This window comes from Oncorhynchus clarkii, chromosome 15 (assembly GCF_045791955.1).
Source record: "Oncorhynchus clarkii lewisi isolate Uvic-CL-2024 chromosome 15, UVic_Ocla_1.0, whole genome shotgun sequence".
Classification (NCBI taxonomy): Eukaryota; Metazoa; Chordata; class Actinopteri; order Salmoniformes; family Salmonidae; genus Oncorhynchus; species Oncorhynchus clarkii.
This window is the reverse complement of record NC_092161.1, coordinates 28,559,386-28,584,515: the sequence shown is the minus strand read 5'-3', so window position 1 is coordinate 28,584,515 and position 25,130 is coordinate 28,559,386. Positions and strand designations below refer to the sequence as shown.

The 25,130-nt window shown below is 44.3% G+C and overlaps 1 protein-coding gene across 6 annotated transcripts in view; it reads left to right on the top strand.

Moving 5' to 3' along the window:
- LOC139367149 (anion exchange protein 2-like) overlaps positions 1–23,082 on the top strand; it is a 50,870-nt gene extending 27,788 nt beyond the window's left edge. For all 6 annotated transcript variants that reach the window (XM_071105254.1, XM_071105257.1, XM_071105255.1 and 3 more), the window contains 21 exons: positions 3,436–3,595; positions 3,787–4,025; positions 7,082–7,206; positions 9,241–9,440; positions 11,674–11,810; positions 15,324–15,504; positions 15,592–15,727; positions 16,115–16,316; positions 16,557–16,662; positions 16,790–16,974; positions 17,171–17,384; positions 17,568–17,774; positions 18,083–18,231; positions 18,407–18,601; positions 19,359–19,595; positions 19,737–19,826; positions 20,009–20,175; positions 20,553–20,806; positions 21,100–21,269; positions 21,864–22,037; positions 22,446–23,082. In XM_071105254.1, the coding sequence (XP_070961355.1) occupies positions 3,436–3,595; positions 3,787–4,025; positions 7,082–7,206; positions 9,241–9,440; positions 11,674–11,810; positions 15,324–15,504; positions 15,592–15,727; positions 16,115–16,316; positions 16,557–16,662; positions 16,790–16,974; positions 17,171–17,384; positions 17,568–17,774; positions 18,083–18,231; positions 18,407–18,601; positions 19,359–19,595; positions 19,737–19,826; positions 20,009–20,175; positions 20,553–20,806; positions 21,100–21,269; positions 21,864–22,037; positions 22,446–22,526 (3,609 nt within the window). In that variant the 3' untranslated portion in view covers positions 22,527–23,082. The remainder of the gene's footprint in view (positions 1–3,435; positions 3,596–3,786; positions 4,026–7,081; positions 7,207–9,240; positions 9,441–11,673; positions 11,811–15,323; positions 15,505–15,591; positions 15,728–16,114; positions 16,317–16,556; positions 16,663–16,789; positions 16,975–17,170; positions 17,385–17,567; positions 17,775–18,082; positions 18,232–18,406; positions 18,602–19,358; positions 19,596–19,736; positions 19,827–20,008; positions 20,176–20,552; positions 20,807–21,099; positions 21,270–21,863; positions 22,038–22,445) is intronic.
- The last annotated feature ends 2,048 nt before the right edge of the window (positions 23,083–25,130 follow it).

The following is a 25,130-nucleotide window of genomic DNA, read 5'->3' as shown; positions in this document are numbered from 1 at the left end:
TGCACACCTCATGTAGTAGCCCATAGGCCTATATGTTTTGATAAGGTTTGTGTCTTAACACATACTAAATAATATGGGTGAAATTAGTTTTGATTTAGACTGGACCATTATCATGCACCTGTCTCCAAATGGACAGTGGGAAAAAAATAAATGTTATCTATCCATTTAAATAGCGGATGGAGGATGCTTTTCCTGTGATTCATTTTCATGCCAGCCAGGTAGGCTATACTCCTGTTGTAAAGAGAAGCAATGTGCTTAATATTAGGAAAGTTGAGCAATAAATATAGTAGGCTTAGCCTATAGAAAGCTGATGGGATCCTCCTCTTTTTTAACAGAGGTCATCACTCTGTTTTGTCCCGCAATTGCATAGCCTATAGAAATATTGTGCAAAATCAGCTCATGGGCTCTCATGAAGTGTTTGATTAGATTTTTGATAACATTTGCATTGATGTGAGAATGATTAGAGGGGCAATAGAGTGCTGAGTACCAGGCAGTTGGCAAATTTGGTAGGCTACTAATGACCATCAGCAGCATCAGAGCTTGGAGCAGCCTAATTACCGTGACTAAACGGTCATGTGGAATTTGACTGCCTTCATGACTCATGATCGCTGGTGTGGCGGTAATACGGTCACCGCAACTGCCCTATCTGTGGCACATGTTGACACTGTCAGGGATTCGTCTGGAGGGTTCTGTGTTTTACGCCTGTGTGTGGTATGTGTGTGTTTGTAGGTCACACCATAACTCCATGACATGGTAGCCATTGCTATGAAGATAGTTTTGTGCTTTATGAATATTTTCTTACTGTTGTTCCGTTTTCCAAATTTCTTCCCTATATTTTACACATGCAGCCCCATTGCAGGAAAAAAAGGTGACATTTGAAGGTAGAAAATTGCAATGATTAAGCTAAGAGTTGCTCCATACACAGTGCAGATGTATTTATTTATTGGTGTTATTTGGTGTAAGATGGACGAGTAGGGAAAAAGCCCATTGTCCACCATTTCTATAGACTGATGGGGAGTGTGAGGTGGAATAATTATATCTCATCAATCAATGTTTTTTCCTTGGTCCCCCTCGAGTGCAGGGGAGAATTTAATCTACCGATGACATGTTAAATGGCCTGAGAAAGGGTTTGGAGGGGCGTTAGATGAGGCATGGTGCCGTGACTGTTTGGCCAGTGTCACAGAGTGCTCAGTGAGGAGCCGCACGATCAGTACTGTAGCCACAGCAAAATCTGCTTTGCCTTAGCGCTGGACAGAGGAGACAAGGATCCCCCACTTTGTTGGGATCAAGTTCACCTGTGGCTCCACCTTTGCAACCATCCTTATCACAGCACGTCTCCGGCAGCCCAATCTAGCACCCTGCTGCAGGGGAAAACATCACTTACCTCAGGGTTTCTCAGCCCTCTCCTCAGGGACCACCAGGCGTTTCACATATTTGTTAAAGCCCTGAACTGGCACACGTGATTCAATTATTATTATTATTATTATTATTATTATACTGAACCAAAATATAAACGCAACATGTAAAGTGTTGGTCCCATGTTTCATTTAATACTGAAATAAAACATCCCAACATTTTTCCATTCACAGAAAAAGCTTATTTCTCTCAAATGTTGTGTACAAATTTGTTTACGTCCCTGTTAGTGAGCATTTCTTTGCCAAGAGAATATATATCCACCTGACAGGTGTGGAATATCAATAAGCTGATTAAACAGCAGGATCATTACACAGGTGCACCTTGTGCTGGGGGACAATAAAAGGCCACTCTAAAATCTGCTTTTTTTTGGTCACACAACACCATGCCACAGATGTCTCAAGTTTTCAAGGAGCGTGCAGTAGGCATGCTGATTTCTGGAATGTCCACCAGAGCTGTTGCCAGAGAATCTCTACCCTAAGCTGCCTCCAACGACGTTTTGGAGGATTTGTCCACTATGTCCAGCCGACCTCACAACCGCAGACCATATGTCATCACGCCAGCCCAGGACCTCCACATCCTGCTTCTTCTCCTGAGGGATGGTCTGAGACCAGCCATCCAGACAGCTGATGAAACTGTGGGTTTGCACAACCAAATAATTTCTGCAGAAACTGTCTCAGGGAAGCTCATCTGCGTGCTTGTCATCCTCACCAGGGTCTTGACCTGACTGCAGTTGTCCGTTGTAACTGACATCAGTGGGCACACTGCAGAAGTGTGCTCTTCACGAATGAATCCCTTTTTCAACTGTACCGGGCAGATGGCAGACCGAGTGTATGGCGTTGTGTGGGTAAGCGGTTTGCTGATGTCAATATTGTGAACCGAGTGCACCAGGGTGTCGGTGGGGTTATGGTATGGGCAGACATAAGCTACGGACAACAAACACAATTGCATTTTGATTGCACAGAGATCCTGAGGCCCATTGTCGTGCCATTCATCTGCCGCCATCACCTCATGTTTCAGCATGATAATGCACAGTCGCAAGGACCTGTACACAATCCCAGGAAGCTGAAAATGTTCCAGTTCTTCCATGGCCAGCATACATGTCACCAATTTGAGCATGTTTGGGATGCTCCGGATCAATGTGTACAACAGCGTGTTCCAAATGCATGTCTTATGAAATCCATAGATTAGGGCCTACTGAATGTTATTTCAATTGACTGATTTCCTTATATGAATCCTTGAAATTGTTGCGTTTTAAAAATATATATTTTTGTTCAGTGTACTTAATCATTCGAGTCAGGACTTACCTCCCCGGGATGTCCCCAGGATCTCCATCACTCCACCATCCACGACCATCCATAGCACCACCCTGTCCAAGTCCTTGATCAGAGCTTGTAGTGTAATCACTGTTTTAATTTTAATTTGAGGCTGTTGTAGTGTTCAGAGACCAAGCACAAGCTCTTGTCCTTTCAGTGGATTTTTCCTGTGGGAGGACTAGCACTTCCTTCAGTGTCAGTTTGGTTCGAGCTGCATGGCTTTGACAAGGGGAATAGGGATGAATGAAGTCGGCGAACAACCTCATAGAGCAAATCTGAATAAATGGATTGCCTAAAATGGACAATGGCCCAGTTCCGGAAAAAGTTCCTTGGCACTCCCATGTTGATCTGAAAGAATTGGATAAGCAATATAGTTGTAGCTATAACATTTAGAAGACTTGATTACATTTTCGCCATACTGATTTATGTCTATCCAAACCGTTCAGATTTACTGTGGGTCTAGGGGTTGTTTCTGAATGGGGCCTTCAACATGGTTCTTTCTCAATTCGTCTTTCCTTGATTCCTTGCGTCCTTATCAAAATCCATTGGAGAAGGTTCGAGGGGAGAGGGAACTTGGAACTTCTCCTCCAATACAATTAAAAGGAGTCGAGGAATCACAGAAAGATTAATTGAGATGAAGCCAATACCTTTTCCTGTCTTCCCTGACTGATCTAAATTGACCCTGTCCTCCCTCTCTTCCTCTCAGCCGGAGGCGCCATCAGCCTCGTCCATGCGAGGAGCGGTTGAGGAGGATGAAGGGGACTTGAACAAATCTCTGGGGGTCCAACGCTTTCAGCAGATCCTCAGCTCCGCCCCCAGGGTCCCCGACGAGCAGCACCGCACCTACAACGAGGAGGACTTTGAATGTAAGCACACACACAATTGTTCACACAACTTACACACATGCGTAGGTGGCTCACATACTTTTGCAGAAATTGTGGAGTGGATTACCTTCATTTTTGTGAATCGTAAATATAAACTGTTGATTTACTAATAAAATAAGTCCCTCTGAAAACCACACAAAATGTTTGATCTACTAACCATTTCCCTGCTGCAGACCACCGTCACTCCTCGCACCACATCCACCACCCCCTGTCCAAGCTGCCCTCCGATGGGAGGAGGAAGAAGAGCGGCAAGAAGAAAAAGAAGGAAAGAGAGCGCAAGGACAGTTCCGGCCCAACCAGCAACACCGCCATTGAGGAAGGAGAGGATGAGGAAGATGATGAGGAAGAGGGTGGAGAGAGCCACACCCATCTCTCTGAGACAGATTGTGACACCGTCAAAGAAGACGTACATGTAATGACACCTTTCATGTTTTCAAATGCGCTTTAACATTCACTTCAGTTGTCTTGTCAGTTGTTGTTTTTTTTAAACATGAACCAAAGGTAGCTTAGCGTAAGGCAGGGTTTCCCAAACTCGGTCCTGGGGCCCCTCCTGGTTGTACGTTTTGTACTAGCACTACACAACTGATTCAATTAACCAACTCATCAAGCTTGGATTATTTGAATCAGTGTAATGCTAGGGAAAAAACAAAACATGTTCCCAGGTGCGGCCCCAGGACCCAGTTTGGGAAACCATGGCGTAAGGCAATATGCATATCTTACTCCACTGATACTGGGTCTGCGTGCCAAATGACACCCTATTCCCTATTTAGTGCACTACTTTTGATCAAGGCCAGGTAAAAAATGTAGTGCACTATAAAGGGAATAGGGTGCCATTTGGAACACTGACATGTTTTTTTTTTTTTGCAGTGTGGCTGTGGTTCAACAGCATTATCTGTCAGCATTATCATATTTTCCTCTATGAATATTTAAACACAAGCTTAATTAATTATTTAACTGGTTTGGGGTTACACTGTTATATCACTGACAACTATTGTGTTCTGCCACACATGACCGGTTTTGACCTGTGATTTTCTCATATGAAGCTTTCTTTTATTCTTGAAATATAAAAGAAATGCTCAAGAGTGTGAATTCTCACAAAACTCTGACGAAAAAAAGACCATGATTTTTGGGATGTTTTTACGAAATGTAATCCATAAAATAGTCCTTTGGAGGATTGTTGACATGTATATTTAACATTTTTATCTAAAATAATTTATCAAAGTTGGCATATTTATGACATTTTGGCCTCACCCATGTTTCCTTTAATAACCTTTTACTGCAGTGGGCTAACTCCGGGTCGGTCACACAGTGTTTCTTGGTAGTGTTAAACAAATCTACTTTGAAACAAAAGTACACACCTCACACACATGGTTATGGGCAACAGCATTAAAAGAAGACACTAGTACCATGTCAGATACAGAGTTGAAATGTATTACATTTTGAGTTTGATTATTCTCTTTAATTTGATTTTATTAGGCTTCTCATTAGCTGACGTGAATGGTGACAGCTTGTCTTCCTGGGCTCTGACACATAACTAAAAATACATTACAGACAAAGACAATTTACATACATTTAAAACATTAACATAGAAATTACAGACGTTTATATTTAAAAACGTTTGGTCACATGGGGGAGAGGCATTGTGGCGTGAGGTGTCTTTGTTTTTTTAAACCCGGTTTACTAGCACTATATGAGATGGAAGGGAGTGCCATGGATTAATGGCTCTATACAATTTCTAGATTTCCCCCCCCCCCCTCAACCTGGGGACTATGAAGACACACCTGGTATCGTGTCTGGTGGGGTAAGTATGTCTGTCAGAGCTATATATAAGTTGATAATACAGTCAATTTTGAATATTTCTCTCAAAAACAAGAATTGATGCTGTCAATCTCTCCTCTACTTTGAGCCAAGAGAGACTGACGTGCAGACTGTTGACATTAGCCCTCTGTGTACACTGAAGGGCAAGACTTGCTGCTCTGTTCTGGGCCAGCTGCAGCCTTTCTAGTTCCTTCTTTGCAGCACTTGATCACATCGCTGTGCGATGGTCGATATTAGATCAAACTAGAGCCTGCAGGATTTGTTTTATCGACTGTGGTGTTTAAAAATGCTGAGCATAACTTTATCACAGACATACCTCTCCCCTCTTTGCAACAATTGAATCAATATGCCTTGACAAGTTGACACCAAGCAGTTTAGTCTCCTCAAAACAGCCACATCATTCATTACCAGATTCTGCTGAGGTCTAGAACTTAGGGAATGATTTGTATCAAACACAATGATTTCAGTTTTAGATATGTTCAGGACCTTTTTGTTACTAGCCACCCAATCCAAAACTGACTGAAACTCTTTGTTTAGGGTTGCAGGGACTTCACTAGCTGCGGTTGCTGACGTGCATAATGTTGACACACAGGCTTTGTTCAATGCTAGTGGTAGATCATTAGTAAAAATAGAGAACAATGAAGGGCCAAGTGCCACTTGCAAAATACCACACTTTGTTTAACATTAGAGAAGCTACCATTTAAAGAGAACCCTCAGTGATCTATTAGATAGCTCTCGTCCCATGATATGGCAGGGATGTAAAGCCATAACACAGATTTTTCCCGATTTTTATGGTCAATAATCTCAACGGCTGCACTGAAATCTAACAAAGCTCCCACTATCTTATTATCCATTTATTTCAGCCAATCACCAGTCCTTTGTGTCAGTGCAATACATGTTGAGTGACCTTCTCTATAAGCACGCTGAAAGTCTGTTGTTCACTTGTTCAGAGAAATAGCATTGTACCTGGTCAAACAACCTTTTTCTAAACGTTTGCTAAGAGCCGGCGGCAAGCTGATTTGGTTAGCTGTTAGAACCAGTAAAGGGCGCGTTTACCGTTCTTTGGTAGTGGAATGACTAGCTTCCCTCCAGGTCTGAAGATGAACACTGTTCCCCGGGCTCAGATTAAAGATATGACACAGGAGGGGCAATGTAGTCTGCTACCATCCTCAGTAGCTTTCCATCTAAGTTGTCCAAACCAGGTGGTTTCTCATTATTGATGGACATCAATCATTTTCCCACCTCTCCCACACTAACTTTACAGAATTCCAAATTACAATGCTTTTCTTTCATTATTAGGTATTTTGTGCATGAATATGATGGCTCACAGTTTGCCCACTTTGCCAATGAAATAGTCATAGGCAGGAAACACTCAACTTTACAAAAGTAATAAACCAAGCTTTCTCGTTCAGCATATGCCGCTCTCTGATGACAACATTTTGTGAAAATCCCCCATTAATGTGGTTATTTTTTTTGTTGTGGTCTAGGTTTTGTGATGAATCCCTCTGAATGATTTTAAGTCGATTCATTTTCTACATATTTGTATTGTTTTTTTCCCCCTCTTTACCGTAAACCCTATTGCAGTTATTTTCAATAGTATGTTGAATATACAGAATGTTCATGTCATGTGTGCCCTTACTCCCTCCATAGTTCTTTCTGTCAGATGAAGATCGCCTGGCCACACCTACCACAGACAGCCCCCACCCTGCCCGAGGGATGGAGGTTGTGCCTCAGTCTGCTGTGGGCACCGAACCTGAAGATGCCACCTCCACCGAGTGAGTACACCTCTCTGAATACACCCATATTTTTATTTCATTATTACCGTAATGAGGTGATTGGGTGAGCTCATTTTTGCCAGTTGAAGTGTCACCCTGCTTTGTGTCACAACACGACAAGGACTCTTTTGTAGCACTTAGCCTGATACTGCTTGCTCTGAGGCGTTCTCAGTCACTGATTGGATCAGAGAGAGAGAGAAAGAGAGTGTGTGTGTGTGTGTGTGCGCGCGGTCTCACCCAGGCAGGCCGACACACACTGTACGTTACCATGTTCCCGGCATCCAGGCAGCCTGCAGGGTTCTGATCTAATAGGACATGATTCATCCCCTTGCAACAACACATATTTCACCTGTCTGACTGTCTCCATAGAGAACAGAACACTGACCCTTCCTACTAACACACCTCTCCCTCCCTCCACCTATGGTATTTAGTCTCAGGACACATTAGTGCTTTGTCTTTTCTTCTCCTTTCTCCAGTCTGCCGAAGTTTTGCTCTGTGTGGACTTCCTCCTAATAGTACTACTAAAACTGCAATACTATACATTGGAAGATAGAGATGTCAAACAAGTGGATTATTCTGACCGGGGAGGGAACTTCTGAATATAGTTGGGGAAAGTAACGCCCAAAGTTTTTTTTCTTTTTTTCTGAAACAACCATAAAGTGGTTAGGAGACAGTTTGACGTCTTTAGGTGAGTGAGTGTCGGTTTTGGGAATGATCTGTTTGCTGGACTGATGAATTTTAAGTGGGCATCTTCACTCCTTAGTTTATGATGCCATTTTTAGGATTTAGTGCACCTGATTTTTTTTCTTCTGTGAATTTGGCTTCCTGTATGTTTTGTTCCAAGGAATGTTGAAGGAGACCAACAAACCGTTCTCTTCTTATCTTAGAAAATGTGAATTTTGTCATCTATTGGCCCCTAAATTAAAAATGAGTTAAGTTGTGTAGACCACTTCAGAGCCCTATACTATGAATCAAGTTTGAGGAGTTAGCGAGGTAACTTGGGTCAACTCTGAGATCAACTTGGGATAACCGACACCACAAAAATCGTGCAGCTTTTAGCCAGGTACATTTCTATGGCAACATATCCTTCAGAACTAATCTTCTCTGGGACAGGCTAATTCAGGGTTAACTCCATTTCTTTCCTGAAGAAGTCTGAGCCACGAGTTGAGAACCAATGAAAACCGATTCTCTCCCTCTCGCAAAGAGTGTGTCACCATACCCTTCATTTGAGGAAGACTACTGATTTAAATATTTTATTAATCAAATGTACTTTTGTGCGTTAAAAAATTCCTATCATATTAGTAATGACATTTAGTAATGACAGCGTTTGCTTTCTGATTTGTACATTTCGCGCAATTGTGTTTTGAAATTTGTTAGCGGGCTAACTGACAGCCGCATCCAATCATAGACATACAGTATAATCCATAGATGGCAGTTCCCATTCAAGTCAATGACACTGTCGAAGGCTTAGACCTAAACGTTTGTCTATATACCTACCATGAATGAAATAAATACTAAAAAGAACCTGATCTCCTTTTTGAGTTGAGCTACACAATTTTGGAAGCCATTGCTAGTGTACCCGTAAGTTTTAACAGTCAAATTGCCATGGTTCGAGGTTCCAAAACCCTAATGGATTATGTCTATGATCACAATGCAATAAGCTATTCCACAGATCGAAGGAGCGCTATGAGTGGGGAAAAGTTCTGGAAATTTGCCAGAACTTTTTCTTTCATTTAGATTTTGGCACAAATAAAAATGTGGCACTGACTCACCCATGGATTGATGTTTCAGCATTGTCTCAATGAAGAGTTCGGTGTTACAAGCTTGCTAGAGTTGGAGGGAGGCGGACGATCAATATCTACCATCGTAGTACGGATGAAGCCTGACCTGGAATGTGAAGCTAACTGAAGTTGTCTAGCTTTATAAAAGCCTGAGTAGATCTAGCTTGCTTTCTTAGTACACCACTCAGGCTCACGTCATAACTTTTTTATTGACTTTAAAGTTATTAACCCTGTTCTTTCTCTCCTCTCCCAGAAAGCCCTGTCCGACCTTGTCCAGCAGTGACCCATCCGACCCCGCCTCTCTGACCCGCATAGCCAGCCGCAGCTACGACCTGCAGGAGCGCCGGCGTACGGGCAACATGACTGGCGCCGAGCAGGCCAAGTACCACCGCATCCCCACGGATGAGAGTGAGGCGCAGACCCTGGCCTCGGCCGACTTGGATGGCATTAAGAGTGAGTCTGGGGAAATGGAGAAACATCAACTTAGACATTTCGGTCCGGTTTACAGATTAAGCCTAATCATAGACTAAAAATAATCTCTATTGAAAATGCTTCTTAGTCCAGGTTTAGGCTTAGTCTGTATCTGGGAAACAGCCCCTACATGTTCAGCCATTCATTTGTTGTCGACTGAACTGAAGCAATGTTTTAGTGCTTACTTTATTGTATGTATTATTAAATTCAGAAGACATGTTGGTTCTCTCTTTGTTATGTTCAAACTTCTTGTACATTTCCAGGCTGTTTTGTCCATTGGGAGATTTGTTCAGAAGCCCAGTACTCTAAACTCTCCCAGACCTTGGAGTGCTGCAGTCATCTGCTCTGCCAGATTAACTTTTAAAGAAGGCTGTGAGTGTGTGTTTGTGCGTGCAATTCGGCCTGTTTGATATCCCACATTATTACCCTTCCAGCTGAGCACTGTGATTAGAGTGGAAGAACAGTCTTTGGCTCCACTGAAGGTCGGAATGCTCAGAACAGAGAATGAAAGAGAGGGGGGCACACAGGGACACATTAATGAGTGGCACTATGAGTCAGTGTGTCCCCCCCCCGTTGCCCTGTGACGTCCCCAGCTCCAGGGGCACCAGAGGTGATTTACATCAGGGGGGGTCGACCCCTCAGTGGACAGCGGCAGCTTATCAGAGTGTGGCGGACAGGAACAGAACAGGAGCAAAGTCCTCTTGTTAAATTAGCCTGTTCCCGCTGTCAGCTGAGGCCCTTGGAACCAGGCCCAAGCCAACCTGGTGGCTAATTGAGAAAGCTGCCCTTCTGGTTCACAAGTCCTGAGTCATTAGTGACAATAAAACAATGGGGAAGAGCTAAGTCATCTGAAAGAACAACATGAGAGGGAAGCTGATGATCTGATGTAGGTGATGTAGGTCCAGTGCCATCATGGGGCTACGTGACATAAATGGTGTGGCCTTTGTCCTCTAATTTGTCCTCTTTCTCCTCTCAGCATAGAGATCATATTACATTACTAGTCATAAACCCTTCAAGTTTCAGAATGGTCCGAAAATGGCATTTTATTTGGGAATTTTAATTCCTCATTCTATGATCTTTTATTTTCTTCCCAGAACTGCAAAGCAGCCTGGGAAAGTGCCTTTGTGGCTGGCTGCTGCTCAATGATTGGAATGATTAGATCACTCTCTCCTTCCCCTTTTTGTTCAACCCTCCGGTTGTTAGCACCTCCGCTAGCTAATGCGCTCGGACGGTTTCTACCTCAACCAGGTCAGGTGGTGGTCAAGGAATGGCAACTTTTTTTCCCGCTTTTCTTTGAGCTCCAGTCCTGGACACGCAAGGACTGGATCTTGAGACGGTACAGGTGGCTGTTCCTCATACCCATGCCAGCTTTATGCCAGCACTGCGCCCACCTCCAAGCTCATCTCCTTCTTCAAGAGTGTTATCCAGTTAGGCCCGTCCCACTCGGGGTCTGCCCAGACACTCATGAGTCAGGAGTCAGACACATCGTGGAGTCTCTAGGGCGGACTAACGGTTCCAGTGGACATTGCGTGGAAGTCGGACAAGTTACAGCAACACCTTACAGCAAAACCTGGACAAAGAACAAGAGGCTCACATGACAGAAGATTATACTTTGTTGCTCTCCAGTTTCACTCGCTGGGTTTTCCTAAAAGGACCAACAGGACAACTTGTTCATTAGGAGAAAATGCTGTCATTTTTCCAAACCCTCAGAGTTGATGAAGGTGCTCAACGACCAGGGTGTTTCTCAAATAGGGAAAAAAGGCCACTGATAAAGGTAAGGTTCCTCCTATCTCTAACAGGATCATCAAACCTGTTGCACCTACCCTCTCAGATATATCTGAGAGACTCTCTGCCATCCAGCCTTGTCCAGGTTGTCCTTCGTTTGAGGCCACAGCAAGGTCAGGTGGAAAAAAAGCAGCAGCCTGGCCTCTGAGTGTGGGACTCTGAGATTTGACCTGATGGTGGGGACGTCATCCCAGAGCCAAGAGCTCACCGTTAGGAAGATCAATGTTTGGGGAAAAAGCTACAACACTACAATGGATTGTTGACCACTGTTAGTCAGTGTTTGGGATCACAATCGCCACCACAGTCGTATTCAAAACAAAGAATAAGGGGATGTCAATACACTATATAGAGACAATCATGAACCTCTATTGCGATGCCTGTCCTTATATGGTGATGATTTTGCACTCATCTCTCACTTTTTACTCCTCAGGCCATCGTTTTGAGGATGTCCCTGGGGTACGGAGACACCTAGTCAGAAAGAGCACCAAGGGCCAAGTGGTGCATGTCGGCAAGGACCACCAGGAGACCAGCATACGCAGCCAAAAAAAGGACCGGACCCCACATGAGGTGAGCCTCTGAAAAAACGAGCATTAGTACCCACTCCTTTGCTTGTGTTGGGAAACAGTGTCACATTGTCCCTTGTTTCAAATAGTATGATTGGGTTTTATTCATTTAGATGGTTTTCATGGATTTCCTGATGTTTTTGACAAGGAGGAAGGTTTGAAGGTAGATGTTGCTGCTTGTTTTAAGACATTCCATGCAGGACACGTGTAGGTGATGTTTGTCTTTGGAGACCAGTTTCTATGTTTTGCTCAGTTTAGACAAAGGTAAATGGGGTTCATTGTTTTCTTGACCCCCCCCCCCCCCCCCATCAACTAGAAAATAGAGCAAAACAAAATCCCCTCGTTCTCTGTTTGGGCGCAGAACACAATTAAAAATGAATGAATTAGTTATTTTCTTTCACACATCAAAAAGAAAGAGGCAGCGAAGAGTTCAGGTAACAAGACACCCGGTGCTCCCTGAGAGAGGGAGCCATGTTTTAATAACACACACACAGAGGCCCCCAACAACAGGTTCCTCTCATGGTAAAGAGTGTGTACGAGCTACAGTGTGTGTGTGGGGAGATGTAAGGGTCACCTGCTCTGTGCGGGGGTCTGTGTCAGTGTGTTGAGCCCACCCTCTCGCTCCTTCCAGTCGTTACCGGCAGTGGTTCTGTACCGTTCTGCCTCCCGGCCAGACGGAATGGTCCTATTGGACTACTCCGGCCATATGGCCCGGCCCCAGAAGGTGAGGCGGCTTAGCCGGCCAGACACAGGTTCCAGGAGTGTGGGTTTGCATGTGGCGCCGTGTCTCTGCACGTGAGGGTAGGTACAGTATGATCACTCGCTAATCATCAGTTATGTTGTTGGCTTGGTACTAAAACAGGTAGTAGTGGGTTGGGTCGCACTAACTCACCAGCATAGTTTCTCTTTAACCAGCCTGTTGTGACGTGATAAGGCTGTAATGGTGCAATACTGTGTTTCTACTCATCAGAGTCTCTGCTATTCTACTGTATTTATACCCATCCGAGTCTTCATTATTTCTACTGTATTTCTACTCATCAGTCTCTAAAATGTGTACTGTATTTCTACTCATCACAGTTTGTGGATGTTCGGGAAGAACTTAATCTCAACGGAGCGTCTGGTGCTCACTCAAATGGTTTTGACTGAAATAATGTTGCGTTTACTAGTTGCTTCGGCTATTTTCTGTCCGTGGCCTATATTTGCGAAGTGTATTGACTTTGAGGATAGTTTCAATGCATGTTTGTTGGGTGCTAATATAACCGAGTAACACTGTTGAGTGCGTTTCTGTTTGACATCAACATTGCACCGTATTCTGAGCCCTCTCCTGTACTCCCTGTTCACCCACGACTGCGTGGCCACACACGCCTCCAACTCAATCATCAAGTTTGCGGACGACACAACAGTGGTAGGCTTGATTACCAACAACGACGAGACGGCCTACAGGGAGGAGGTGAGGGCCCTCGGAGTGTGGTGTCAGGAAAATAACCTCACACTCAACGTCAACAAAACTAAGGAGATGATTGTGGACTTCAGGAAACAGCAGAGGGAACACCCCCCCCCTATCCACATCGATGGAACAGTAGTGGAGAGGGTAGCAAGTTTTAAGTTCCTCGGCATACACATCACAGACAAACTGAATTGGTCCACTCACACAGACAGCATCGTGAAGAAGGCGCAGCAGCGCCTCTTCAACCTCAGGAGGCTGAAGAAATTTGGTTTGTCACCAAAAGCACTCACAAACTTCTACAGATGCACAATCGAGAGCATCCTGGCGGGCTGTATCACCGCCTGGTACGGCAACTGCTCCACCCACAACCGTAAGGCTCTCCAGAGGGTAGTGAGGTCTGCACAACGCATCACCGGGGGCAAACTACCTGCCCTCCAGGACACCTACACCACCCGATGTCACAGGAAGGCCATAAAGATCATCAAGGACATCAACCACCCGAGCCACTGCCTGTTCACCCCGCTATCATCCAGAAGGCGAGGTCAGTACAGGTGCATCAAAGCTGGGACCGAGAGACTGAAAAACAGCTTCTATCTCAAGGCCATCAGACTGTTAAACAGCCACCACTAACATTGAGTGGCTGCTGCCAACACACTGACACTGACTCAACTCCAGCCACTTTAATAATGGGAATTGATGGGAAATGATGTAAATATATCACTAGCCACTTTAAACAATGCTACCTTATATAATGTTACTTACCCTACATTATTCATCTCATATGCATACGTATATACTGTACTCTATATCATCGACTGCATCCTTATGTAATACATGTATCACTAGCCACTTTAACTATGCCACTTTGTTTACATACTCATCTCATATGTATATACTGTACTCGATACCATCTACTGTATCTTGCCTATGCTGCTCTGTACCATCACTCATTCATATATCCTTATGTACATATTCTTTATCCCCTTACACTGTGTACAAGACAGTAGTTTTGGAATTGTTAGTTAGATTACTTGTTGGTTATTACTGCATTGTCGGAACTAGAAGCACAAGCATTTCGCTACACTCGCATTAACATCTGCTAACCATGTGTATGTGACAAATAAAATTTGATTTGATTTGTATACCTGGGTTCAACTACCATTTTAAAATATTTTGAACATTTTGCTCCAGCCTGCCTAGAATGTCAGATGGACTGGGTTTGCAGTTTGGGGACTATTTTATTGGTCCATTAAGCCAGGCAAGCTCAATCAACCACAAATAAAGTATTTAAAATAGTAATTGAACCCAGGTCTGATATACATTTTGCATGGTTTTCAGAAGTCAGCAGGTTCAAGGCCTGGTGCCAACTACTTTCACACTTGACATTTTGAAGAGTGAAAGTAGATAAACACATATGGACACGTAGTTATCTGGATATGCTTTCCCTTCCTTATAATGTCCACTGTCTTTAAAGAAACGGCATGATCCTGAGAAGAGCTAGTGTTCATTCTAAAATAACAGAAGAATATGGCCCAAAAAATGCTATCCGGGGTCCTTGGGACATCCCTACCCTAAATCCTAACCCCTTGCCTAACCTTAAATAGAACCCTTGCCTAACTTTAACCCTTACCTTAACCATTTTACATTTCAACTTCAACTGGGTAGGGCCATCCCAAGGATCCCGGATAGCAAGGACCGAAGCAGATCTAGACACATTTAAGCTAATCGAAAACAATTTCCCCTGATAGTTCAGTTATTCCGATCCTCACTGAATCTAATCAAGTTTCCTCAATAATAACTTGGTTTGAAGGAGATGCTGGTTTCAACATTTCAGACTCCTGGATGTGCATGTGCATCTACACAGAACATGCTAATATCATGGATATTGACTTGCATTGGTTTTTGGACAAACATGCTACAAAGTTAGCAATTGGAGACAGTGGTCACTGGCCAGGTAAACAAACAAAATAAATGATTACTGTCTTACCTTGTACATAGACTGCTTACAGGGTAAGGAAACCAATATGTAATTTGGGTGAACTATCACTTTAACATCCATCTCTCCCTCAGGTGTTTGTGGAGCTGAACGAGCTGATCATGGATAAGAACCAGGAAATGCAGTGGCGGGAGACAGCGCGTTGGATCAAGTTTGAGGAGGACGTGGAGGAGGAGACGGATCGCTGGGGCAAACCCCACGTGGCCTCGCTCTCCTTCCGCAGCCTGCTGGAGCTCCGCAAGACCATCTCCCACGGTAGGAGAGGAGGAGAGAAAGAGTGTGTGTGTGTGTACATCTGTGTGTGCCCTCACTGCAGTGTGCCGTGTCTCCTCTGCCACCCAGGGGCGGTGTTGTTGGACCTGGACCAGAAGACTCTGCCTGGCATCGCCCACCAGGTGGTGGAGCAGATGATAATCTCAGACCAGATCAAGGCTGAGGACCGCGCCAACGTGCTCCGAGCCCTGCTTCTCAAACACAGGTACAGCACTACCACTACACCTACAAATCGTCTAGGACAGCTTAGTGAAAAAAACACTCTTAAGTCTTAAGACGATCTCAACTCTTAGTATGGAAGTACGGAATACTGCCGTAGTTTTAGCAAATTAAGTGTTTGGACATTACTGTATTTATACTCTGGCTGTTGTTTTTCAACAGGATACATAAGACAAAATCGCAGGAGTTCGTCTAACATTCTGATCTCATAGATGAAATGGCATTATTAGTTCAGCATGTCAATTCACACTGATGAACTTTCCATGCCTGTCCCCCACGCTGCCTGCTTGCTTGGTAGGTCCCACCTCGCCCTCTCTCACGCGATGTATCTCCTGCTCAACCTCTGTGTGCCTTTCCTTCCCTCTCCCCGCAGTCACCCGAGCGACGAGAAAGAGCACAGCCACAACCCCTTCCCCAGGAACATCTCTGCGGCCAGCCTGGGCAGCATGCTGCCTCACCACCACAGCTCCAACCACATCCACCAGCCAGAGCCCTCCGTCACAGAGCCCCTCATGGGCTCGGCCAGCTCGGCGGAGCAGGAGACGCGCGTCGACGTGGAGAAGAACGACGTGCAGGTACCTACAGCTCCGGGTTGATTGATATTATGTGGTTTACTGTTGCGAATGTAGGTTAGATAACTTATTTGACTGACGAAGAGAGCAGGCAATAACATTGTGGTGGAGACATGTTTTTTGGATAGATATGTTTCTTCTAGCAGTTCATGGTTGAGTCCCTTTTTAATGATTAAGGTCTCCCGTTGGTCAGCTAGACAGAGACCTGCGTTAACTACGTTATGATTTGGTGTTCTGCAACAGAAGGAGTCGACTCCAAATATTGGCATGCACAGGTCCAAGTCCAAGCATGAGCTCAAGCTGCTGGAGAAGATTCCAGAGAACGCTGAGGCCACTGTTGTCCTTGTGGGTGAGTTGAATTGTGTTGATTTCTTTCAAGAAGGTACCATTGTTAACTGAAAATGAACCAGTAAATACTGGCTGAAACCGGAGTGTAAAATATTGCAGTTTCCCAGATACTCTGTTCCTCTTTCCAGGCAGTGTGGACTTCCTGGAGCAGCCCACCATGGCGTTTGTCCGGCTGCAGGAGGCGCAGGAGCTGGACTCTGTACTGGAGGTCCCCGTGCCCGTCAGGTTCATCTTCGTCCTGCTGGGACCCTCCAGCACCAACATGGACTACCACCAGATCGGACGCTCCATCTCCACACTCATGTCTGACAAGGTCAGCGTGGGACCAATTTAGAGCAGACCAAGACAATGGATAGAGTGCAATAGTAAACCTTCCGTGTTGTAATTTCACTGGTTTCAGTTTCCATTCATGTTTTCATTTGGTTTAACTGTTGTTAGCTCTGAAACCTCACACAGGATGATGAGTATAAATCCTTATATGTTGTGTGTTTCCCTCCCCTTCCCTGCAGCACTTCCATGAGTCGGCCTACCTGGCAGACGACCGTCAGGACCTGCTCAACGCCATCAACGGCTTCCTGGACTGCAGCATCGTGCTGCCCCCCTCGGAGATGGGTGGCGAGGAGCTGCTCCACTCAGTCTCTCGCTTCCAGAAGGAGATGCTCCGCAAGAGGGAGGAGCAAGGAGCCCTGCTGGCCAAGGAGCCCAAAAGCCAGGAGGAGAAAGGTGGGGGAATTCTGACATTTTGGTCAAATGATGTCCAAGCAACTTTCCCAGCGTCTCAGACCGTTACCTGGATGATAATGATTTAAGAGTTTCCCCTTTTTTTTCCCAAACCAACTTAATTTTTGTAGTGCAGATTTTGAAATTAAAGTCCATGTTAACACGGTCTGTGTTCATGTCTTCCAGAGTCCCTTCTATCGCCCGGGAAGCCGGGAGACGACCCCCTGCAGCGTACGGGACGCCCCTTCGGCGGCCTGATCCGGGACGTGAAGCGCCGCTACCCAAAGTATGCAAGCGACTTCAAGGACGCGCTGAACGCCCAGTGCGCGGCGGCCGTCATCTTCATTTACTTCGCCGCCCTCTCCCCAGCTATCACCTTCGGAGGCCTCCTGGGTGAGTCCCCCAGGGGTTAAAGATGGCTAGCAAATTCTGGCACATTAACAGAAATGTTGATGAACGTACAGTTTCCCTGTAAGTTCATTAAGTAAGGGGAACAATGAACAGGATGAAAAAACTAACCACTCCACAAATCCATCCGATACCAATCTACCCCAACCAACACACAACCAGACACTTAGCATGTGTTTAAGTCAGGCATTGGAGCTGTATTTAATGTTATTTACTAATGTTTTCAAATAATGTTCTTAGGTCGTTTCCTGAACGTTGCCTGTGCGGTTTCTTGACTGTGTGCCTTGTGGTAGGTGAGAAGACTGAGGGTCTGATCGGTGTGTCTGAGCTGATCGTGGCCACGGCGCTGCAGGGCATTCTCTTCTGCCTCCTGGGGGCCCAGCCGCTCCTGGTGGTGGGCTTCTCTGGACCCCTACTCGTCTTTGAAGAGGCCTTCTACTCTGTGAGTTACCTTAAACTGGATTCGGAGATGACATTCTTAACTACTGCTTAAGAATCCCTTTTGTATTTCCCTGCCATTGATGGTGTTTGTAACAAATCTTCCGTCAGTGTCATAACTTGTCACATCCTCTACCACTCTAGTTGCTTGTGTCCTAACCTCTCTCGCTCATATATAGTTCTGTAAGGGGAACGGGGTGGAATACCTGACGGGCCGGGTGTGGATCGGCTTCTGGCTTATCATCATCGTGGTGATGATGGTGGCCTTGGAGGGCAGTTTCCTGGTTCGCTTTGTCTCGCGCTTCACCCAGGAGATATTCTCCTGCCTCATCTCACTCATCTTCATCTTCGAGACCTTCTCCAAGATAGGCAAGGTATTGTAAACCTGGAGCTCAGTTGACTATAGTATTGAAACTGATAGAAACTATTTAGTGCCCTTATTAATGCTAAAAGCACTTGAATTTGTAGAGGGGGGATCAAATCTGTCTCTAGATGATTGGACTATGCTCACAACATGGGGTCGAAATAATACATTGCATAATATGATGCAAAATGCATCTTACTGTGACACAGAACTTAAAAAATACAAAATGCATCTTACTGTGACACAGAACTTAAAAAATACAAAATGCATCTTACTGTGACACAGAACTTAAAAAATACAGAATGTATCTTACTGTGACACAGAACTTAAAAAATACAGAATGTATCTTACACTTGATTGTTGACATACAAAACATTTTGGGACCGTATCGACAGTGGACTAATAAAACAAAATACCAAAATAGTTTTTGAGTGGTATTTTCCTTTTAACAGGTAAGTATTTTGTGATTGAGTGGCCCTGATCTGAGAATAAAGTGAATGGGACAGAAAGCCCGACTATAATCCGGCTTCATGAGTTCAGGAATGTTACTATTTTCAGACCTTTGCCAACACAAGACTTTGAAGGGATTATTTGTCTATGAATTAATCTCCATTCTCAGAACGTGTTTGTGCGGGGACCTTAAAGGTATAATGTCAGTTTTAATCTCTCTGAAGTCGTGTTGAAGTGATCTCGGTCTGAGGGAGGTAGTGCGTGCGTGCCAGCGAGCGGTGCTTTAATGCAAACCATTTTTCTGTGTCGCCGGGCAGATTTTCGTGGAGCACCCGCTGCAGCGCTGTTCCTCTGGCAACAGCACGGCGGAGAACTCCACAATGGAGAATAGCCCCCTGGAGCTGTTGCTTGGCAACGGCACCATTTCGGTGGTGCCGGTGAAGGTCTGGAGGGAACCCAACACAGCACTGCTCTCCCTGGTGCTCATGTCTGGAACCTTCTTCATTGCATTCTACCTGCGCAAGTTCAAAAACAGTGCCTTCTTCCCCGGCAAGGTAAGATACAGAACCATTATCAGGATGTATGTCAATTTAATACAAACTTAATAAAACTAAACATAATTATCTTGGAGTTTATTGTCGAATCACAGAACGTTCCTCCCTAGTGTCCCTTCATGCTGTTTTTGTGTTGTTCAGCTGCGTAGGATCATTGGAGATTTCGGGGTCCCCATAGCCATCCTCATCATGGTCCTAGTGGACTACAGTATACGTGACACTTACACACAGGTGAGCAGTACTGCAATGACAAGAACTCCAAAGACCTTCATTAGTTTGTTAATTTAATTGTTTCGATTAAGCTTAACTTCTGTTTTACTGATAAATTATATAGAACCAGTTTCTTTGAAGACCTATTACGCCATGTCATTACCCTCTATAACACACGTCACTTTCTCCCTGACCTTGTGTAGAAACTGAGCGTGCCCAGTGGCTTCTCTGTGACCAGTCCTGAGAAGCGTGGCTGGGTGATCAACCCCCTGGGCATGGACACCCCGTTCCCCATCTGGATGATGTTCGGCAGCATGCTTCCCGCCCTGCTGGTCTTCATCCTCATCTTCATGGAGACACAGATCACCACGTGAGTCAGGATCACACACACCTCCCTCCAATCCCCCAGGGTCTTCTTTCCCCCGATATTCAAATCAAAACAAATCCAACTTTATTTGTCACATGCGCCGAACACAACAAGTGTAGACCTTACCGTGAAATCCTTACTTACAAGCCCTTTAACCAACAGTGCAGTTCAAGAAGGGTTAAGAAAATATTTACCAAATAAACTAAAGTAAAAAATTATAAAAAGTAACACAATAACATAATTAAAATACATGGTGTGAATAGACGGTATATACAGTGTGGTGAGGACACGCATGGACATTACATTTGATGTATTATATATTTATCATATTTAGTCCTTCTCAACCATCTGCCTTCTTCCCTCCCTCCCTCCCTCCCTAGGCTGATAGTGAGTAAGAAGGAGCGGATGCTGGTGAAGGGTTCTGGCTTCCACCTGGACCTGCTGGTGATTGTGGTGTTAGGGGGCACCTCAGCCCTATTCGGCCTGCCCTGGATGGCAGCCGCCACCGTGCGCTCCGTCACGCACGCCAACGCCCTCACCGTCATGAGCAAGGCGGTCGCCCCAGGTGACAAGCCCCGCATCCAGGAGGTCAAGGAGCAGCGGGTCACAGGGTTGCTGGTGGCCATCTTAGTAGGTGAGTGTCTTGTCGGCTAGATGTAGAATAGACTAGAATGGAAGATGTTTGGCGCTTCTAAAAAGTTTAACGTAGCTTCCTCCCTTTCACTCTTCCCTTCTCTAGTGATTTGAAAACATAGGATAAAAACAAAATATACAAGCAAAATATCTGTGACTTTGCTTCTGTTGACTTGGCTTTTCCCATTCTCATTATTTTACATCAGACTGAAAGAAGAGGCAACTGTAATAGAGTATTAAGATGCACTCAGGTTTTCAGTCATTTCTCTAAACTCTTCCTCCCTTGTCCTCCAGGCCTTTCCATCGTGATCGGAGACCTCTTGCGTCAGATCCCCATCGCTGTGCTGTTTGGCATCTTCCTCTACATGGGCGTGATGTCACTCAACGGCATCCAGTTCACCGAGCGCCTGATGCTACTGCTGATGCCCCCCAAGTACCACCCAGACCACACCTACGTCCGCAAGGTGACCACGGCACACAGTCACAGAGAGAAACTTAGAGCAGTGGCACTTGGTCCGTATGCATTATGATCTGAAAGGCAAAACTGATTCTAGTTCAGCAACCCCTACTCTGAGACACTTGTTGGTTCCCAAAACCTTTTTGGCCCTGATTGTCTGCCTGATGCCAAACTCAGTCTTCCTGACTACAGAATCTGGAGAGGCTGATATGATGTTGTAGGCATGATAATTGAACATGATAACGTTGATAATGAAGGGGGGGAAAGGGTTGCATTTTCTTCTGTATGTTTTTCTCATTCAAACACACAACGCATACAGCCACACACAGCCCCCAAGCACCGCCCCCTTCCATTACAGCTCAGTGGGTCAAAGCTGTCCTTTGCTGTGTACCACGTGGGTCACATCAGCCATGCTACCGAAGAGAGCCTTTCCTGTATAATCCACTATATAAACCCGTAGAAGCTATTTACCCCAATGGGATACCAGACTGTGTATACATACTGTGTGTTATACTGTATCATATGCATGATTTTCATTGTCCCATTACATGTGTATAACGGTAATCCACCACATTAACCCATAGTCACTGTGTCCCCCCAGGTGAAAACGCTGCGGATGCACCTGTACACGCTGATCCAGCTGGTGTGTCTGGCGTCGCTGTGGGCCGTCATGTCCACCGTGGCTTCGCTGGCCTTCCCCTTCGTCCTCATCCTCACCGTGCCCGTTAAGATGTTTCTGCTGTCACGTATCTTCACCACCCGAGAGATGCAGTGTGTAAGTTAGCCCACACGGCGGCACACTAGGCCCATTCACTAGCTTTAGGCCAATTCACTAGCATTCAACCTATGGGCCCTGGTCAAAAGTAATGCACTATATAGGGAATAGGCTGCCAATTGAGACGCATCTACTGTCTAAACTCTGAGGACATTTGAGGAAAGGGCCTTATGGCACATTATATGAAAAGCGTAAGGAGTTTCTACTTGAGGCTGTCTGATCTGCTTGTTCTTCAGGGGAGTTTTAGGCCTGGCTTGGTGTAAATTGACTTTTTACCCTGTATAAAACGCTGTACATTTGATTGATTGAAGAAAGATTTACAATTCATCTACCTAATTCAAATCAATCAATCTTAATCAATAGTATAGCGAGTGCCTTGCTCTAACATTCTGCTCTCTTCTCTCCCAGCTGGATTCTGATGATGCAGAGCCCATCTTTGATGAGAGAGAGGTCCATGACGAGTACTCAGAGATGCACATGCCTGTGTGACCCACACCATCATATGCCTACCTATCGCTAGATTCATCCCTCAGTGGCCAAACCAACCTGCCAATCACTCTACCAGCCAATGAGAAGCCTGTCCAAGGGAAAACCCTATATACCCAATTGACAGACCATCATTGAGCTCTGTCGGTCCTGGCTTCTATTGGTTTAACCACACCTGACCGAAGGGCAAAGGTGTCGTATGCAGGCTTGGTTCCCTTTCAATCTCATTCACTTGGACCGAGTTCAATTGGATGCCATGAATGATTCAACGGTTTCATGACAACATACAAGCGGTCTCATGATGACACACAGCAGCAAATGGAGACCCATTATAGGGGGCGCATCATGTCATCGGAAGGGGTTAGGGGTCGGAGCACTTTGTGGCGTTAGGGATGAATACTGACTGAAAGGTCCAACCAGTTCAGCATATTTATTTTATTCATCATCCATGTTTTTATATATTGCTACATATTTTTTTAAATATCAGTGGAGGATAGGTTAAAATTCAATTGTGTTATATAGATTTCTAATTTCAAGGTTTATTCCAATGACATTATATATATATATATATATATATATATATATATATATATATATATATATATATATATGTTGTTTAATACACAATGATACATTTTTCAACCCTGAAAGGGTGCGCTGATTCACATTGAATGTGTGGATGATTACATATGGGATACATTCCTTGAGTCAATATATTTTAAAATATTGATATTTTATTTTATTTTGTTCTCTTTTTATGTTTAGCTCTTTCAGCTCACTAAGCGCCTTATGAAGATGACGATAACTGTACTGAGGAACGTTGTAGATGTTGCCTTATTTGTTTTAAACGGCTGTAATTTCAACAGTCACTTTTAAGCTCAGCACTTTTTAAGATACCAAATTTGGAAATTAGTTTTTGTGTAATATTAAATTAGTGTTTTATATTTGACTTTAGGTGTCTTCTTAGTCTATCAAATACTAAGCTGTGTAAAATAAATACATAGATGCCTTACATTTTTATCTCCATACCATTCCATTAGCTAGTATGGAAGGAGTCTGATTTTTATGTTTCCAAACAATTGCAAAGGGGACACAACCTGCTCCAATGTCCGACTGATATCAAGCTAATAAGGTAGTGGAGTCCAGTGATTTTACCAGTAGTCATTGCAACACAGTACTTAACAGGTCAGCAGTCACAGCAGTCTTGTGGCGGCGTGATGAGATGTGGGAATCTGTCTGGGATTGTGTGGTTTGTTTTGACAGAGAAACGATATGCAAAATACATGTTTTTTTTTAAAGTTCTTATAATCATTTGTTTTCATCCAGTCATCATCTGTGCTTATTTGACCGCTGTGGTGGCTCAAGCTTAGCGGCAGAGAGGAACCAAATGTAACCAAAGTACACATGGTAGTACCAAATGCTTTTAAAGTACTGTACTGAACGTAAATGTAACTCTCCCCAAACTTTTTCTATGTAAATTGACTGGAACTATTTGTCCGTATATGTAGTACTTTCACATGTATTTGAGGTACTCAAGTGGGATCCCATCTCTCAAGTGCTACACATTCTTACACATTTATGAAGTACTGTCTACACGAAATAGTTATACAGGTAAATGCCAAAATAATGGAAGCACCTGAGTAAATGAGGAATACAAATTATATTGAAAGCAGGTGCTTCCACGTGTGGTTCCAGAGTTAATTAAGCCGTTAACAAACCATCATGCTTAGCGTCATGAATAAAAATCCTGGGTGAGCTATTATTTTGGCCACCATGGCTTTGCCCGCATAAGATGACAATGCCCCATCCACAGTGCTCAAGTGGTCACTAAATTGTTTGATGAGGAGCATGAAAACGATGTAAACCTTAAGCCATGGCCATCTCAGTCACGCTTATGGGAGATTCTGGAGCAGATCCTGAGACATTGTTTTCCACCACCATCAACAAAACACAAAATAATGGAATTTCTCATGGAAGAATGGTGTCACATCCCTCAAAGAGTTCCAGACAGAATCTATGTCAAGGTGCATTGAAGCTGTTCTGCCTCGTGGTGACCCAACGCCCTATTAAGACACTTTATGTTGGTGTTTCCTTTGTGTTCACAATGAGGGTGATAATGCAGATTCAGTATATGTCCTGGGGGGGACGTCTTTGAGTTCTCACTGTCAACCTGTCGGCATAAAGCTTGTCAATTTTTGAGGAAAGGACTTATTTGTTTCTTTTCTGTGTGAGTGGTTTTATTTCTTGCCAGACCTCGGCCATGTAAATAGTTTTTAGTGTGGTCAGAACAATCTAATGTGGTTCAGTCATCTCTGTTTCTTGACACCTGGTTAATTATGTTTCCGAAGTGGGCAAAGGAGTTCAGCAGGTCAAGACCATTCTCTTGCAAAATTCCATTTGATCATACATCTAAGGTAATTTGAGTAATTATATTATCAAGTGTCGGCTAGAAGCAAATGCATTGTCTAAAATGCATAAATGATACTGTTGACCAAATTTCTGTTCAGTCCGTGTAGAGTTGACAATCACCTTTAGTATTTCCCATGCCACAGGAATGGCTTGAAGCCTTTTGAACATATTTTTTTATATGTATGTACACACACACTA